At 40.8% G+C, this 16,134-nt stretch overlaps 1 protein-coding gene across 2 annotated transcripts in view; it reads left to right on the forward strand.

Moving 5' to 3' along the window:
- Positions 1–16,134, forward strand: part of alkbh3 (alkB homolog 3, alpha-ketoglutarate dependent dioxygenase) — a 60,446-nt gene that overhangs the window by 7,572 nt on the left and 36,740 nt on the right. For both annotated transcript variants that reach the window (XM_030136413.1, XM_030136414.1), the window contains exons 2-3: positions 10,425–10,508; positions 13,732–13,811. In XM_030136413.1, coding sequence (XP_029992273.1) covers positions 10,433–10,508; positions 13,732–13,811 — 156 coding nt within the window. In that variant the 5' untranslated portion in view covers positions 10,425–10,432. The remainder of the gene's footprint in view (positions 1–10,424; positions 10,509–13,731; positions 13,812–16,134) is intronic.

Raw genomic sequence — 16,134 nt, forward strand, 5'->3', positions numbered from 1 at the left:
TTGAGTTTGACGCCCTTGACTGTTAACATCTTCAGGCTAATTTTTGCGTTTTGCTCTTTGTAAATTCATCCCGTGGGCCAGCTTGGAACCTTTGGCGGGCTGGTTTTGGCCCCCGGGACGTATGTTTGACACCTGTGGTCTAATGTGACAAACACATGAAACAGACTGGGTGACCAACAGCAGTCCCACTGTGTCCAGTGGAGACGCTGGAATGCATCAGTCTGTCCAAAGCAAGTTTAGAATAGTTTTGGATTTTTCATTATAGTTTAGTTTTATTTAGTTTTGACTTTTGTTTCTCTAATTCAGTTAGTTTTAATTAGTTTTTAGAGCAGGTTTGCTAGTTTTTATTATTTTTCATTTTTTTCTAAATGCTTAGTTTTAGTATTAATTTTAGTATTGTTTTTTTTTTTATATCTTTTCTCTTCTTCTCTGTCGTCGTATTCAAATAAATCCCAGACAGGACTCTGCTGCTTTCTCCCAACTTTAGTCTCCATGTTTCCAGGTAGAGTGGGGACCAGAAGACGACTGGAAACCACAAGTGAACTCAAGTGACGGACCAAAAAGTGTCGTATGGTGCCAGCAGCTAAAATTGCTTGTGCAAAATCAATGGATTTCATATCGATCTGACATTGACAAAGACAAAAACAAAGGGAATTTTATCCATAATTTTTATACGTTTTAGTTAGTTTTGTAAGCACACAATACAGTTTCAGTTAGTTATAGTTTTTTATTTTAATTGTAGTTTTTATTTATTTCAGTTAACAAAAATGTTTTTACAATTCTAGTTTTTGGCATTTCGTTAGTTTTCATTAACAATAATCATCTTGGTCCACAGTGTGGTGGATTCAAAGCCTGTTGTCCATCAAAGCACACACACACTCTGTTTGTGTCCCAGACTTCAGTCTCATCCATCCTGTTCCTACCTGGAATGTTCATGGACAGGAGCACCAGGATGTAAATGCTGTGGTCCATGTCCAGTCAGATGGTCTTCTCTTCTCAGTCGTCCTCTTCACTGTCTCTGTCTTTTATTAGGACTCTAGTCTCGTCATCCTTTGTTTTTATCTCCTCATTGATGCTTGGGCTGCTCAGTGTCACAGTTGACCTCAAACATTTCATCACATCAGACATGTTCAAAGTTCAACCCAAAAATTGTCCCGATTAGGGATGCCAATTATTGATTAATTCATTAATCGTTAGTTGGTTGCCGTTATCGATCAATTAACGATTAATTGATAAGCAGCAATTTTCCTGAGAACCTGAATTTCTTTTTCAATACGGTCTATAAGAATAAAAGCTAAATACTGTTTATATACTCCATGAAAAAAACATGTCATATTCCTTAATGATTGATTTTTTGAACCATTGGATACAGTCAGTGTTTCCTGTGGAATTCATCTGTTGGTGTGGCGGTGTGGAATGGGTGGGTGCACGTGCGTGTGTTTCACCAGTGGGTGGGTGGGTGCATGTGCGTGTGTTTCACCAGTGGGTGGGTGGGTGCATGTGCGTGTGTTTCACCAGTGGGTGGGTGGGTGCATGTGCGTGTGCGTGTGTTTCACCAGTGGGTGGGTGGGTGCACGTGCATGTGTTTCACCAGTGGGTGGGTGGGTGCACGTGCATGTGTTTCACCAGTGGGTGGGTGGGTGCATGTGTTTCACCGGTGGGTGGGTGCACGTGCGTGTGTTTTGTCAGGGGGGTTACTCTCACGCGTGCAGTTCGGTCAGGGGACGCGTGCGTCACTTTCTGTCCTACTTCTAATACTATGGGGGTACGGCTCAGTCCGTGCCCCCGCAGAAGTGAAAGTGAAACTTTTCACTCATTTCTCTTTTCTCCACCTCCTGAAGCTTCACAAACACATTACATACCTGTGACCCGAATCAGGAACCTGGAGTATGTTTTCAGCTTCTGTCTCACTGACTGTGGACTAGACCAACCTCCAGGGAAAACGCTGCGATACTGACCCCGCATTTGTGCACCGCTCCCACAAACAGACGGTCGGTCTGTGTTTGGTCCACCATGTCCATAAATACATCTAACTCATCAACGCCATGATCCGGTTCGATGACTATCCCAGCCGCGGCGTCGCAGTGCAAACAAACTGGCAGCCTTCGGACAGGTGGACAAGGGCAATTAACCAACAATTAATAATTTAATCGAGCAAATTCTCATCGACAATTAATCGTTAGTTGATTAATTGTTTACATCCCCAGTCCTGATGAAGGTGACGCAGCTCAAACATCACAACCACTCACTGACACTTTAAAGTTAGTTCCAAAGAATCAAGCAACAGGACGAAGCAGCAGCAGCAGCTTTGAACTCTTCTGTTGTCCAATCACAGTCTAATCCACTAAATGTGGAGTCTGTGAATGACGACCAACCTGTGTTCGACACCAGGGAAACCAATGAAACCAAAGAATCAATGAGCAGTCACTTTAAACAATCACCCAGATCATGGGCGTCCTTAGACCTGGGCACTTGGGATTCAAGCCCCAGATGTTTGGGCAGAAGCTCCGGATCTCTGAGACAACATTTTTATTTATTTATTTATTTATTTTTAAACAAACACATGAGTAAATCCATGTCCCCTCCATCATTGGCGCCATACGGCCTGTGCCGACTGACTGCATACTAGGGGTGGAACAGGACAGAAAAAGTTCAGCTTGGTACATTTTGGGTCATTTTGGTCTTTGGTTTGGTACATTTTCCACATGTTTTTGGTGCAGGGAAGGAGACCAGTTTCATTGGAAAAAAAACTTTACTGAAGTAAAAATGCAACATATTCTGAACAATTAAGTCTCACTCCAGCTGAAGTTTGTATATGACTGTGGGTCTGTGAATGTGCAAACATGTATGAAAATAAATGATGAACTGAATCCCAGACAGCTCAGATTCTGCCCTTACACTGACCTTACATTTGACCTTAAATCTGAAGCTGTAAACATGCCAATAGCATTTGTTCTGTCATTCTCTGGATCAGAACTGCTGGCTGAAGGTGTTTCAACGCTGCTGGGATCTGTAGTTAGGTTACAGTTTTTCTCTTGGTTGCGCTAATATTAACGGTTAGGTGGTTTTGTTTTAAATGTGTTATGAAATTGGACGTTTTATCAGAAATAGAACTGATCTCCGTTGACATAACTGACAGGGAATCCCAAATGCTCCTCTGAACATACTGCAATTTTTGGAGGGCAGTGGAAGGAAGGCCATGAAGAATGCTGTTGCAATAATCAAGTGTGGAAGTGATGAAAGCGTGGATGAGTGTTTGAGCAGCGGAGGGTTCAGTGGAGAAAACAGATGATGGACGTGGTGGAACTCAACATGGTTCAGTTTAATGCAGGCTCATTGTGCGACATGTTCATCCACCAGAAGGCATCCATGAGTGTTTCAGAAAGACTCGTGTGTGTTCATGAGTTCATGGTGAATGTGTGTGAGTTGGTATAAAGAAGAGATCGACCGATATGGGTTTTTCAGGGCCGATACCGATTATCAGTAGTTAGAGGAGGCCGATAACCGATATTTGAAGCCGATATTCATTTGCAGTAAAAGTGTAAAAACTGGTGTAAAAATTTTTGAATAATGCAAACACTGAACTTCGTTTAAATGCCTAAAGCATTTTTATTTAATCAAACAAATAGAAAATAACAGCTACAGAAGTGCATGGATTTCCTAGACTCAGAAGCATCTCATAAAGTTGAATTAAAGCTTAAATAAATAGCTTCCTGAAATTTTTCCACAGTAAATAAAGTAAAATTTAAATAGAACTATAATGACTTATCTTTGTTTGAAGTTCAAACACAACACAAATACAGGAGTGAACCAGCTCAGCAGTAACTCTTATAAACTCTTGGGCCACATGCTGACATCTGTTCAACTCATCATGCTTCATTTATGACAGCATTTGGGACGCCTTAAGTTGATTTCCTTATAAAATTCTATATTTTACCATGTGATAGCAGGGACCCTGTCATTCAAAACTATGTTGCTACATTATTAATGATTAATCTGACAAAAGCTACATAAAAAAAGTCTAATAGTTGCTATGAGTGCAGTTAAACTCCTGACAGAACACAAACAGCCTTTAGGGCTTTAATGAGCACACACAGGATTTCAAATGTTCCACCATGTTCAGATAAATCACTTCTGAATTTTACTCTCTGTCATCTTCACTTTCATTTTCAGATCATAGGACTAGAAAACACAGCAGCGTTAGTAGGCGTGAGGTGTAGAGTTCTTCATGTGACTTTAATGCAAACACACTCTACTCTCCACATTACAACGTTTTCTCCATTATTAATCCATAGTCTGCAGAGCGTTTAGAGACAGATTGATGAACTAATGTTCTGGTAAAAGCTCATCAGACTCCACCTCAGCGTGCTTCCCTAAAACAAGTGAACTGAGTTTTTTAGGCGCTCTCTCTTAATCCCACACACATGCTTTTCTATCACAGACTGTTTCCATCTCCATATTATCAGCAGTCTTCTTTTAACTAATTCTCAGACATGTCAGGAGGTCATCTGAGTTAGCAGAGCTGCTGCTAATGTTTACTCTGCTCTGACGTTCTTCTGCTGCTCACTGTAACATTAGTAGTAGTTGTGAGATGTAGAGCACAGGGATGTTTAGTACAGTTTCAGAAGAGTTTTCTGCATTTACCTTCGACACGTGTTTTCTCTCCAGAGCTTCTCACATGAGAAAACTTTCCCTCTGTGCTGTGTGTGTGTGTGTGTGTGTGTGTGCGTGTGCGTGTGCGTGTGCGTGTAAGGACAGCTTCTGCGTCAATCAATCAGAGGGCATGGAGTGGATAGTGCAGGAGACAGTAGGCAGGAGAGATATATGTCAAATAATCAAATATCGGCGCTGATAATCGGTCGACCTCTAGTATAAAGCACAGGTGTCAAACATGCGGCCTGGGGGCCAAATCTGGCCTGCCAGAGGGTCCAGTCTGGCCCTCGGGATAAATTTCTGAAGTGCAAAAATTACACCAAGATATTAACAATCGTTTTAGTTCAGGTTCCACATTCAGACCAATTCAATCTCAAGTGGGTCAAATCGGTAAAATACTACCATAATAACATATAAATAATGACAACTCCAAATTTTTCTCTTTGTAAATGTAAATATTTTCATGTATTAACAGTAAAACAAAGTATAATTTCACAAAAAAATGTGAATAACTTTAACAAATATGAACAACCTGAAATGTCTTAAAGGTGGGGTATGAGATCTTAGAAAAACGGTTCGAGCAGCTACATTTTGAAAATACTCAATTCAAAAGTCCAAACCCCTTTCTTCAGACGTCCCTCCGAAGCCACGCCTCCAGAGTAGTGGCACGCACAATGCTTGTTCCCGAGGGTTCACAAGCGCGGCACAGCAACGATTCGCCAGCTGAGGCTCTGCTCCGTCCCCGGCTCTGGTCCCGGCTTATGCTCCGACACCGACTACGGTCCGGCCCGGCCCCATCTCCGGCTTCGACCCCACCTGAGGCTCCAGCTCGCGTATCCATGCATACCTCATTCAGTCTCCTCCAACACCCCCCCCCCTTACAGAACAGCCCCAGTTCATACCTATCTGACTAACGTTACTTTTCCTACTGATTTATATTGGTGACAAAACAGTTTGCCGGTAAACTTTCCATCCTAATATATAATAAATCTGGCTTTGCTTCCTGTACAAGCACTTTCAGCCTCTGGGAACACGTGATTCATCCTCAAAGAGGGGTACTCGCAGAGGGGGGAGGGGGGGAGGGGCGAATGGCAGTTGAGTTTGATAGACATATCACCATTCAATCATTTCGATTGGGCGCTCAAAATGATTGGATGGTGTTTTTTCAGTCCTGTTCATTCCACAGGTGACTGATTTTTTAAAATTTTTGTGTTAGAGCATTTAATTAAGTACTTATAATCGGGGTGTGAAGGGGATTTTAAGGAATATAGAAAAAAATGCTCCAGGAAAACATTTCAGACCCCACCTTTAAGTGAAGTAAGTACAGTTTTAACAAGATTCTGCCTGTTATTAAATGTTGTGTGTATTTGTAGATCCACTGTGATCTATAAGTGTGTAAATGATAAACTGAGGCATAATATTGTTAAAATTACACTTATTTTTTCAGTTTGTTGATGTTATTCACATTGTTTGAAAGGATAGTTTATAGATGTAAACCTTTTCATAATGTAAATTAACTTTTTTTGCTCTTAAACATAGAGAAAAGTTTGGAGTTGACATTATTTATATATTATTCTGTTATTATTTTACTGGTTCGGCCCACTGCAGATCTAATTTAGCTGAATGTGGAACTAAACTAAAATGAGTTTGACAGCCCTGGAATAAAGTGTCAGCGCAGACACAGATCCTGTTCCCATCGTCAGTGTCTTTGAAAGAATGGGAACCTTCGACGTCTGGAAAACCACCACTGATGCACAGATGGACAATCAGCCGTTCCATCTCACTCATCACTTCTGTCTCTCACTGTTTTCACTGCATACGTGGCTTCAGCCTCGTCCACAGACCGCCACTGCTGCTTCTGTGTTTCCTGGGCTTTAGCTGCAGTGCATTGTGGGACATGTTGTCCTGGGCCGTATGAGTTGGACCTCAGTCCCAGGAGTCGGTGCAGTCGATAGGACTTTCACCTGCTGAACTTGTGTCTGGATTCAACCTCCCTTTGGAACTCTGAGCTGCTGATCAGGAACAAAACAACAACAAACTAGAAGCACTCGGAGAGCGCAGACCTCCGCCAAGGCTGATCAGTGGCCCCCCCTGTGGGCCCCCCCCACGCCAAGGAGGTTATGTTTTTGCCAGGGTTTGTTTGTTTGTTTGTCTGTCTGTTTGTCTGTCCGTTAGTGTGCAACATAACTCAAAAAGTTATGGACAGATTTTGATGAAATTTTCAGGGTTTGTTGGAAATGGGCCCCCCCGTGGGCCCCCCCACCCCCGATCACCACCAAAATTTAATCATTTCTTCCTTATCCCATTTCCAACAAACCCTGAAAATTTCATCCAAATCTGTCCATAACTTTTTGAGTTATGTTGCACACTAACAGACAGACAAACAAACAAACAAACCCTGGCAAAAACATAACCTCCTTGGCGGAGGTAACAACAATAACTGTCCCAAACAGCTGTGCTGTTTGACCCACACTCATCACTTCTCTGATCCGTATCACAGGATGGAAAGACTTGAACCCATCCCACAGTGGTTCCTGTGGCTCATGTGGTTCCTGGTTGCTATGGTGACTACAGTCAGAGATGTAAACTTGCAGATACCTGATTGGCTGATGCTGTTATCGTGCTTCATGATGCTTGTGGGAACAGAGAGACAGGAAGTGTGTCATGATAAAAATCAGCTCAACTTGAATTTGAACCCTTTCATGCATCAGTTATGAATAAAAAATTAGGTTGATTTTATTTCTCAAAATTAGGCTAAAGTTCATATGCATTATATATATATATATATATATATATATATATATATATATATAATTTATTATTTTTTTATTTTTTAAGATATGGATTCAATAATTGCTAATATTGGAAACATCATGATGCAACAGTTTTTTCACAGGGCTCTAGACTAACTTTTTGACTTAGGAGCACTGGTGCTCCCAACTCCAAAAAGTTGGACGCACCAGCAAAAATCTAGGAGCACCACTATAAAGTTGGGGCCAAAGCAAAAGTCTTTGGGATATATCAAGTAATACCCTTACTAATCGAATGTTAACAACCTGGAATAAGGGGTTTGGATAGATTACAAAAGAAAAAAACATAATTCTGCTGCATTAAAGTCCTATATTGATTGGTAGAAAAGAACTTTGTGGTATTCTAGGTGGTTCTTAGGGATGGAGGACAAATCACACAATTTGTTACAGCCAACTGCTTTATTCCACAGATTTTCAGTCATCACTGATGATGTCAACTAGAGATGTAACGATATGAAAATTTCGTATCACGGTTGTTGTGACCAAAATTATCATGGTAATCATTATTATCACAGTATTGTTGAAATGTGTTCAGAATGTTCAAAAAGTACTAATACACACACTGAAATAATATAACCAGGTTGTATTTTGAAAAAAAACTAATAAAGTAACATGCACAATGTACTTTCTGTTGCAGAAACATTCAAGTAATAACATGTAAACAACAAACATACAAATGTGATTAAAGTTGGCACCTTATGGACACAAGAGATATCTGCACCAGGGGTGGAACTGAGAGGATCTGATCAATATGAATGCCATTATCAGTTCTGCTTATCAATCCAATTCCTTATCAATTCTCCTATTGATTCCTGAGTCGTTTTTTGAGTGTGGAAAAAAAGTAGCTGGACAGGTCAGAGTGGAGTTTGTTTGAACATTTTCAGATCAAATCATTCCCAGTGTCACACATACACACTATTGTACACACAAACAGAAAGGGAAACACAGTCAGATTTAACTGAACTATTTAATGAACAAATGTAAATATTCTGAAAGAATGAGGATTTAAAACATGTTAGGCTGATCTGATCCAGACTGGTCAGTGGTTCAGTCCTGGTCAGTGTCCTCTGGTCCAGTTCCTCTGGAGGTCAGTCAGTGGATTTCCTGTTGAAGTTCCTTCAGTTCATAAAGCCTCCTGTCCTTTGGTTTTTACACACATCATGTGTCTGTACAGTTGAAGTTCACTCATTTGGGCTCATTTGAACTGACATCAGTTTGTCCTGAGGATCTATATTCATATGGTTTCAATCAGTGGCGGTTCTAGCTTGAATGACGCACTGGGCGAGAACGTCCTCGAGCCCCCCCCCCCCCCCAAAAAAAAAAAAAAAACACATCAAAGTTTAGCAAGCTGTGATGTTTTATTATATGTCCACAGGGACATCTAAAAATATAGAAAAACTAACAGGGTATGTGTGGAAAAAAATAATATAATTTACATTAAATAGACAATACCCTGACAAGAGCCTACTGTCATGTGATGTGAGTAAAGGGCTCCCATGTTTCCAATTTGTCATTCCTGACCTTGTTAAATGAACAATCAATTTTAAAAACAATTTGCAACAGAAGCAAAAAAAAATGGCTGTTGATCTTTTCTAAATATATCAGTCAACTTCTAACTATTTTTTCTTCTTAACAATCACACACACACACACACATTTGCAAAAACCCACCTGAAGGATCCTCCTGCTGGGGAGAAGTAGAAGCAGACCAGTCTGCATCCTCAGTATCAGACACTAGTGGAGACACTGTCTGAGGACACAGATGGAGTCTGTCCCTGAAGTGTCCAGCTCGTTCCACAGGTCTGTGGATCTGAGGAGGCAGATGGCAGCTCATCCTGACCAGTGACATGGGATGAATGAACCAAAATATTTTAGAAGTGCCCCTGAAACTGCGTCAGAAGGCAGTAAATATAACTGTGAACCTGATACAAAACATCCATGAATTATACATTTAAATAAATATACCATTTTATCCTATTACTGTCTGTCCTTCCACACTAATAATCTAACTGTCAGGAACAGGACACACTTTCAGTGATGACCTGTTCAGATACAGACTACCTTTATCACAAAATAGAGTTTTAGCTATTAACAAATGTTGGTCTTTGAAACTACTGCATTGTAAATTCCGTTAGCTAATTACAGGACAGGACCTGACGACGTTAACCCAGATGATCGATATAAATCATAACTGAACTTGTAGCACTAACAGTCTTATTGCACCACACAATATGGTGAAATTCTATAGCATGTTTGTTATTTCAGTTCAGCCAAAATATTGTTGTAGTAAAGCAGAGCTAGTATCATAGATACAGTTAACAAATGTAAGAGTTAGAACCTGTTTAATGAACCTTAGCCCTGTTTTCAGAACATGCACAGGAATATGGACAGACCATCTGCAGACCTTTATCTACTGCCCGTTTCTCCTCCTCTTCTTTCTCTAAATTGAACACCTGACAGACCCACAGGTCAACTGTCCCTCCCCCCCCCCCCCCCCCCCCCCCCTCCTTCTCTCGCCGCTTCTGTGCACGCTTTGATCAGATTTGATGGTTTAGTCACAGAGTTTCTCAGACCTAAAAAATGTTATGCTTTTCTTTCACAAATGTGGGAATGATGGTCCAGAATCGCATTAAAATGTACAAAACAGTGAAATTTCTCTTGCCTGTCCAGCCAGTGCTCTGGGTGCTCAGCCCCCGTAAACCTCTGATCCTAGAATCACCCCTGCTATATACACACACTTGATGCAGTGTTTGTTTGATAAGCTAATAGTTAGGAAAACTAAAGCATTTCTCATCTTGTTTTAACTGTGTTTGTTTCAAACCTGTACTAATGTTGTGTAATGAAGCAGCCGGACACAGACAGGGCGCTGGTGGATGGTTTGTTCTGTTTCAGGTCACGTATTTCCTGTGTAAAGTGTATGTTCAGAAGCATGATCAGCTGTTTGTGTCTTTTCCTCCTGCAGTTAATGTGATGTCGGACAAACGTCAGCGAGCCAGAGTCCAGGGCTCCTGGGCCCAACAGAGACCCAGACCATCCAGGACCACAGGTCAGAATCAGAACCAGGTTTATCTGTCACTTCCACAGACGATGCTCAGCCTGGGAGAGAAACACCGTCTCCAAATGTCAGGCTCACATCATGTTAAACACAGATGTAAACGGCCAAACACACAGGTTCATTAGTTTAGTTTGAATCCAGTTTCCCTGACCAGGGCAGTGGAGCTGACTTTTATCAGGTCCACAATGACAAGATTCATAAATGTGTTCGCATACATCAGTTAAAGGTGCAGTCTGTAGGAGTTCTGTTCTCAGTCGTTCTAAAATGACCCTGACTGTCCCAGACATGAAGGAATCCTGTTCATTTAAATCCTGATCTCACTGACAGTAGTATTCCAGACAGAATATTCACATTTGAAAAGCTCAGTGTCAGCCCCCAAATGATGTTTATGATGTCACTGTGTGTTTTGGTCCGAGGCTCCGCCCATCACCTGTCTGCCAATCACAGAGTCAGTACCTTTGTTGATCCAGGTTGGTAGTTCCACTGAGCTGCAGCTGAACATTTATGAGCACAAGTGTCTGACCTGAAGAAACGTAAAAGGACTCTGATTATTTCAAATACGTCAAAGTGACAAAGTGAGAAATAAAACAAGGATCTGTAGGAGATGATTCAGAAACATGGAGACGGATGAAAGAGGAGAAGAATTGGAAGACTGAAGCCGGCTCTGCCTTAGTCTGACCACCGTAAGAACCACTGAGAGCCGGGACCACCGCCTGCACCCAGTCCCTTCTCCCAGGGCCGGGCTGCAGTTTCTTCTCCTGGCCCTGGTGAAGAGACTGCCGGTCCAGGACTGGTGAAGAGACCAGGTACTGGTGCAGGACTTACCTCTGTCCATGGTAGCTCCTTGTACTTCCTGTAATCCAAAGGGGAGGGGGTACGGTAGCGGTCCGTGCCGCTTGTACTTCGTGGAAGTAAAAGGTAAACTTAAGGCTCATTTCCCTTTTCCCTATCTAATGAATCTTCACAAACTTTCATTTGAGTGGGCAGGACGTTTGTCTGTTCTGTTCTATATTAGACTGATGTAGAATCAGTCTGGTGATGATTTTTTTGTATGAAATTTCTGCTGTGGTGGACAGGATTAGTGGAACCACTGGTAGTAGACACTCATGCTGGATCTGTCGACCCCTAGTCTGAGGGGAGGAGAGGATACCACCTCTACAGTATTTGAATGTGGCTGCAGTACCAGTTTTGGCCACAATCCTACATACGGCACCTTTAATGTTCCTAAATAAAACCGAAGCAAAGCACTGGACTAACTGGACCTGAAGATATGAGGTGGTAACACTGAGCACTGACAGGAAATGTATCTGTGAGCAGGTGAAGAAAGGCACCGAGACCAACGAGTACAGAAGACTGGATGGATTACACAGGAAACATTAACTGGACTGAAGGTTACAGAATATGGACGATTCTATTTCTGAATCCACTTGACGATGTTAGGGTTGTACAGTATAGCCCTAATGAGCCCCAAACCTTAAGGACATTTGACATGCCCAGAGGAAACTGAAGCAGATAGTTTAGGCAAACGATGTTTATGAACTGTGACATGTACTGGACATGTGTGCAGATCCACATGGAGGACAGTCACACCATGATCACAGTCTGGGCTCACAACTAAGATGGATAAAACCACAACACAGGTGCATGATGTCAAAATGACAGTATGAGAGAGAGGTTACCCAAGGTAGTTTCACCAGAGCCATCTGACATGTGGATTCAATGAGCCTCAGGTGGTTTTAGCCCAAATATTTCACATATTTAATCCCAGAAATAACTGCAGACGTTGAGGAAACAGGGTTTAACAGGTCACACTGAAGACACTTTACAAACATAATGGAGACGTAATTTCAAAGGATGTGCAGTCCCTCAAAAAATTATGTTTTTTCTGTTTGATGTAATTATACCCCTGCCACCCTGGGGTCTTCACACCCATGTTCTGTACATGTGCCTTTTTGTCTCCAGTCAATCAAAGAGTCAAAGTTAAGACTAGGCAGGGTCTCAGTGAGCAGGAGGGGCAAAGGGTGACTGGGCGGGGCCATTGTAAGCTCCACCTACTTTTTCACTTATTTATCTGTCTTTAGTTTCTTTTATGTCGACGCAAACCTGTCTCACACTCGGGTTGTGAAACAGGTTGTGTTCTGTCGACATTATAAACTTTGTTTGCTGTAAATCAGCATTAGCATTACCATGGCAACAGCCATGCTAATGCATACCAGTCAAAGCTAATGCAGAACTAGTTTCCTCATTCACTCTTCAGCTTGTGTTTTCTCATCAGTCCTTACTGACTGGTTTATTATCAGTGTGTGTGAATATGGACAGTGATTTATTAACTGGATTGTGGTTTTCTTTGTTTTTGTCCAATATTCAACGCAGAGTGAAGTAAAATTTTATCATAATTACAATCAGGAACTATATGAAAGTTTTTGGGTTTTTTTTCAGTAAAAATATCACATTTTTTCCTGATCAAATGAGCAGAATTGGCCGGTGTTTTGCTGCATTCCAGTCCACCTGTAACTTGTGTTTTTCCATCCTTCTACTGGTGAAAAGTCACTGGAATGTCAGTCAAACCTGTGACTTCCCACCTGTGAACTCGTACTAGATCCATGTTCTCCCAGTTCTGAGTTCTGATGTCACGTAGCAATGGCGCCCCCCCGTGGATGTGGTGTTTATGCAGATTGTTTATTAAAGCAAGGTATTGCTCTAACGTTATTTATCTGCAAATGTTCTGCATAATCAGCAGCTACTCTAGTATTAGCTAGTTTTCAGTCCAATGAGTGCAAGAATAAATGAATACCAAATACGAATCCAAATATACAGATAACAACATCAAAGGTAGAACAGTTTCTCTTGCCTTATGCACCATTTTTCCTCCTCTGTTTCCCTCAAATAACCAAGGACCAAGCACCTTTGACGATAGAAATGATTGTAAATGAACATAATGTACGGTCCACCATGCTGGTTTGTTTACATCTAACTCCCACAATTCCTTGCGCTCAGGCAGTTTGACGTGACTTGCCTGGAAACGCTACAAAGTCGTGAGCTGTGGTTTGAAGTTGTGACTTACGGGCTCAAAAAACGGCCTGGAACGCAGCATTTGTCTGCAGAACTGGTGAAACATGCTCAGGTTTCAACACTCGGTTTGTTCTGAAGGCACCGCTTTGTAATTTGTTCCCATTTAACTGAAGGAGTTTCTGTGTTTGTGGATCCTTTCCAGTCCAGAACTCACAGCCGTCTTCATGGGGATCTGGACCTCAGAGGACACCCAGGACCTTTGAGTTTCAGCAGCCAGATAAGGTAAAACCATGTCAGTCCTGGTTCTGTTTGGTTTCATTTGGTTTTATTTGACTCCTGCCATCATGGTCTATGTCCACCTACTGCTCACCTCATTATTTTAATGTCCTCATTTCTTATGAAAGCTTTGTGTAACTTCCTCTGTTTGGTCCCAAAGTTCCATGAATCCATAGTGTTTTCATCCTGCACATGAATTGAACCATGGGACAGGAGGATCTGGACTCACACCACCTCTTCTGGTCAGACCTTTTGGTCCACGTTGTGGTGTAGAGGAGGTTTTAGACCTGAATATTTGGTTCAAATCAAAGCCAGATGAGGTAGGAGAGAGTCAAACAGCTTTAAAGGGGAACTATGTATGATTTTTATCTTAAAGGGCTATTATTTATCTAAACCCACTTTTCTTAGTGTGTGGTTCATTTCTTTGTGTATTTGGAACCTAATAGTTCAGACAGTTTGAATTTAAACCCTTCAGCTGCTGCAAAACTATCTTTAGATTCATTTGGACAAAAATCCAGTGGATTTCTACAACCTGTTTGAATTCCTTCTTAATTAGTTGCGTCTAGGGATGTAATGATATGAAAATTTCATTTCATGGTTATTGGGACCACAATTATCATGGTTATCATTATTATCGTGGTATTGTTGAAATTGTGCTCAAAATGTTCAAAAAGTACTAATACACACACTGAAATAATTTAACCAAATTATATTTTGGAAAAAACAACAAAAAAACAAATAAAATACTTGGTACAAATTACCTTCTGTTGCAGAAACATTAAAATATTAACCCTTAGTGGTCTGAGCCTATTTTGTCCGTTTTTCAGTCCTTTTAATTTTGCCTTTATATACTATAGAAACAAATGTTTGCTATACCCATGTTTGGGATCGGTTTTTTCAGCACCACTTCATCTATATCATCTATGTATTATTTTTTTCACTTTAACCTACTATAAAAACATAAAAGGACAGAAAACACAAAAAATAAATAAAATCCTATTTGAAAAATGAATATAATTTATTGCATAAATAACACACAGATGTTTAACAAACCTTTTCAAAGACTTTAAAAGTGAATATTGGTTCCAAATATTAGGTATAGAAAATTAAAATTGTAATAAATTAAAACTATACTCAAATATTTGACATAAAAGCAGATCTTTACATAGGTGTTTTCTCTGGAAAAGTTCAGTAATCAAACACAGTTATCATGATAATTAGAATTTAAACGCTAATACTAACCGTCTGCAATTTTACAGCGGTTTATCGTTATACCGGTAATCATTACATCCCTAGTTGCGTCTCTAACTAGTTCTGTCTCCACATTTGCTCATATCAGGTCCAGACTTCAGACCAACATTTCTCCAGTATTTCTCCATAATTGTTTGTCGTCATCAGCAGTTGTAGTCCAGACTGAAAATATGTCCAAACTTGGAGCTCATTTCCTCAAATGTTCAGTTGTTAGTTGAACGGGACAGAGCAGCACAGCAAACAACCTGGAGGGGGCGGGGCCTGAAGTGTCTCCTGTGCATTTAAAGGGCCAGCGCTCCAAACCACCTTTCTGGTGTCATTCCTCAGAAATAGGGTTGAAGATGGACCTGTGGAGTTGAGTGAATGAAGAATTCAGACCCAAGCAGAACATTTACAGTTTATGGAGACCACAAGGAAATGTGGGAAAAGGAAAAATAACATTGAAAAATGAAAAATATCACTGCTTTAATGAAACAGCTTGGTAGTACTAGTGATGGTTAAATGTTTTGTTATTGGTTGAATGGAGCCTCTCCTCTTTCTCGCTAGCGTCTTTAGGGCCTAGTACGCCAGTTGCCAGTTCTCTGACACCGTCCCGGTACCAAAATGTCATGGTTTACAGCACTACGACACAAACACGCCCCCAGCCATGTTGATTCCTTCAATAGTGTCATAACACGGACCATTTTTCAGTATCTTGTTTAGGCTATCGATATGAGTACCTAAAGTGTATTACATGTTGTCATCAAATAAAAAAATGCAAGGATGCAAACTGTAATCTTTATGTCAACTCATCGTTTCTGACCTCCAGTTGAATGACAACCAAAGGTCAAATACAATCCCTCTAACTCACAGCGACCCCCGTCAGTATTATTTACCATAGAATGCTGCGTCAGCTAATGGAATAAATATATTACCAAATCTTATAAATAACCTATGATTCAACTTCGGCAAAGCTAAGGAAACACATCCGAAATAATTACACAGTAAAGATCAATAGCCTTTTATTGATTTTCCATAATCTCTTGTTTATGAAAGATAAAACTACACAAATACAGGGTGGGGAAGCAAAATGTACAAT

The sequence above is a fragment of the Sphaeramia orbicularis genome, chromosome 6, assembly GCF_902148855.1.
Source record: "Sphaeramia orbicularis chromosome 6, fSphaOr1.1, whole genome shotgun sequence".
NCBI lineage: Eukaryota > Metazoa > Chordata > Actinopteri > Kurtiformes > Apogonidae > Sphaeramia > Sphaeramia orbicularis.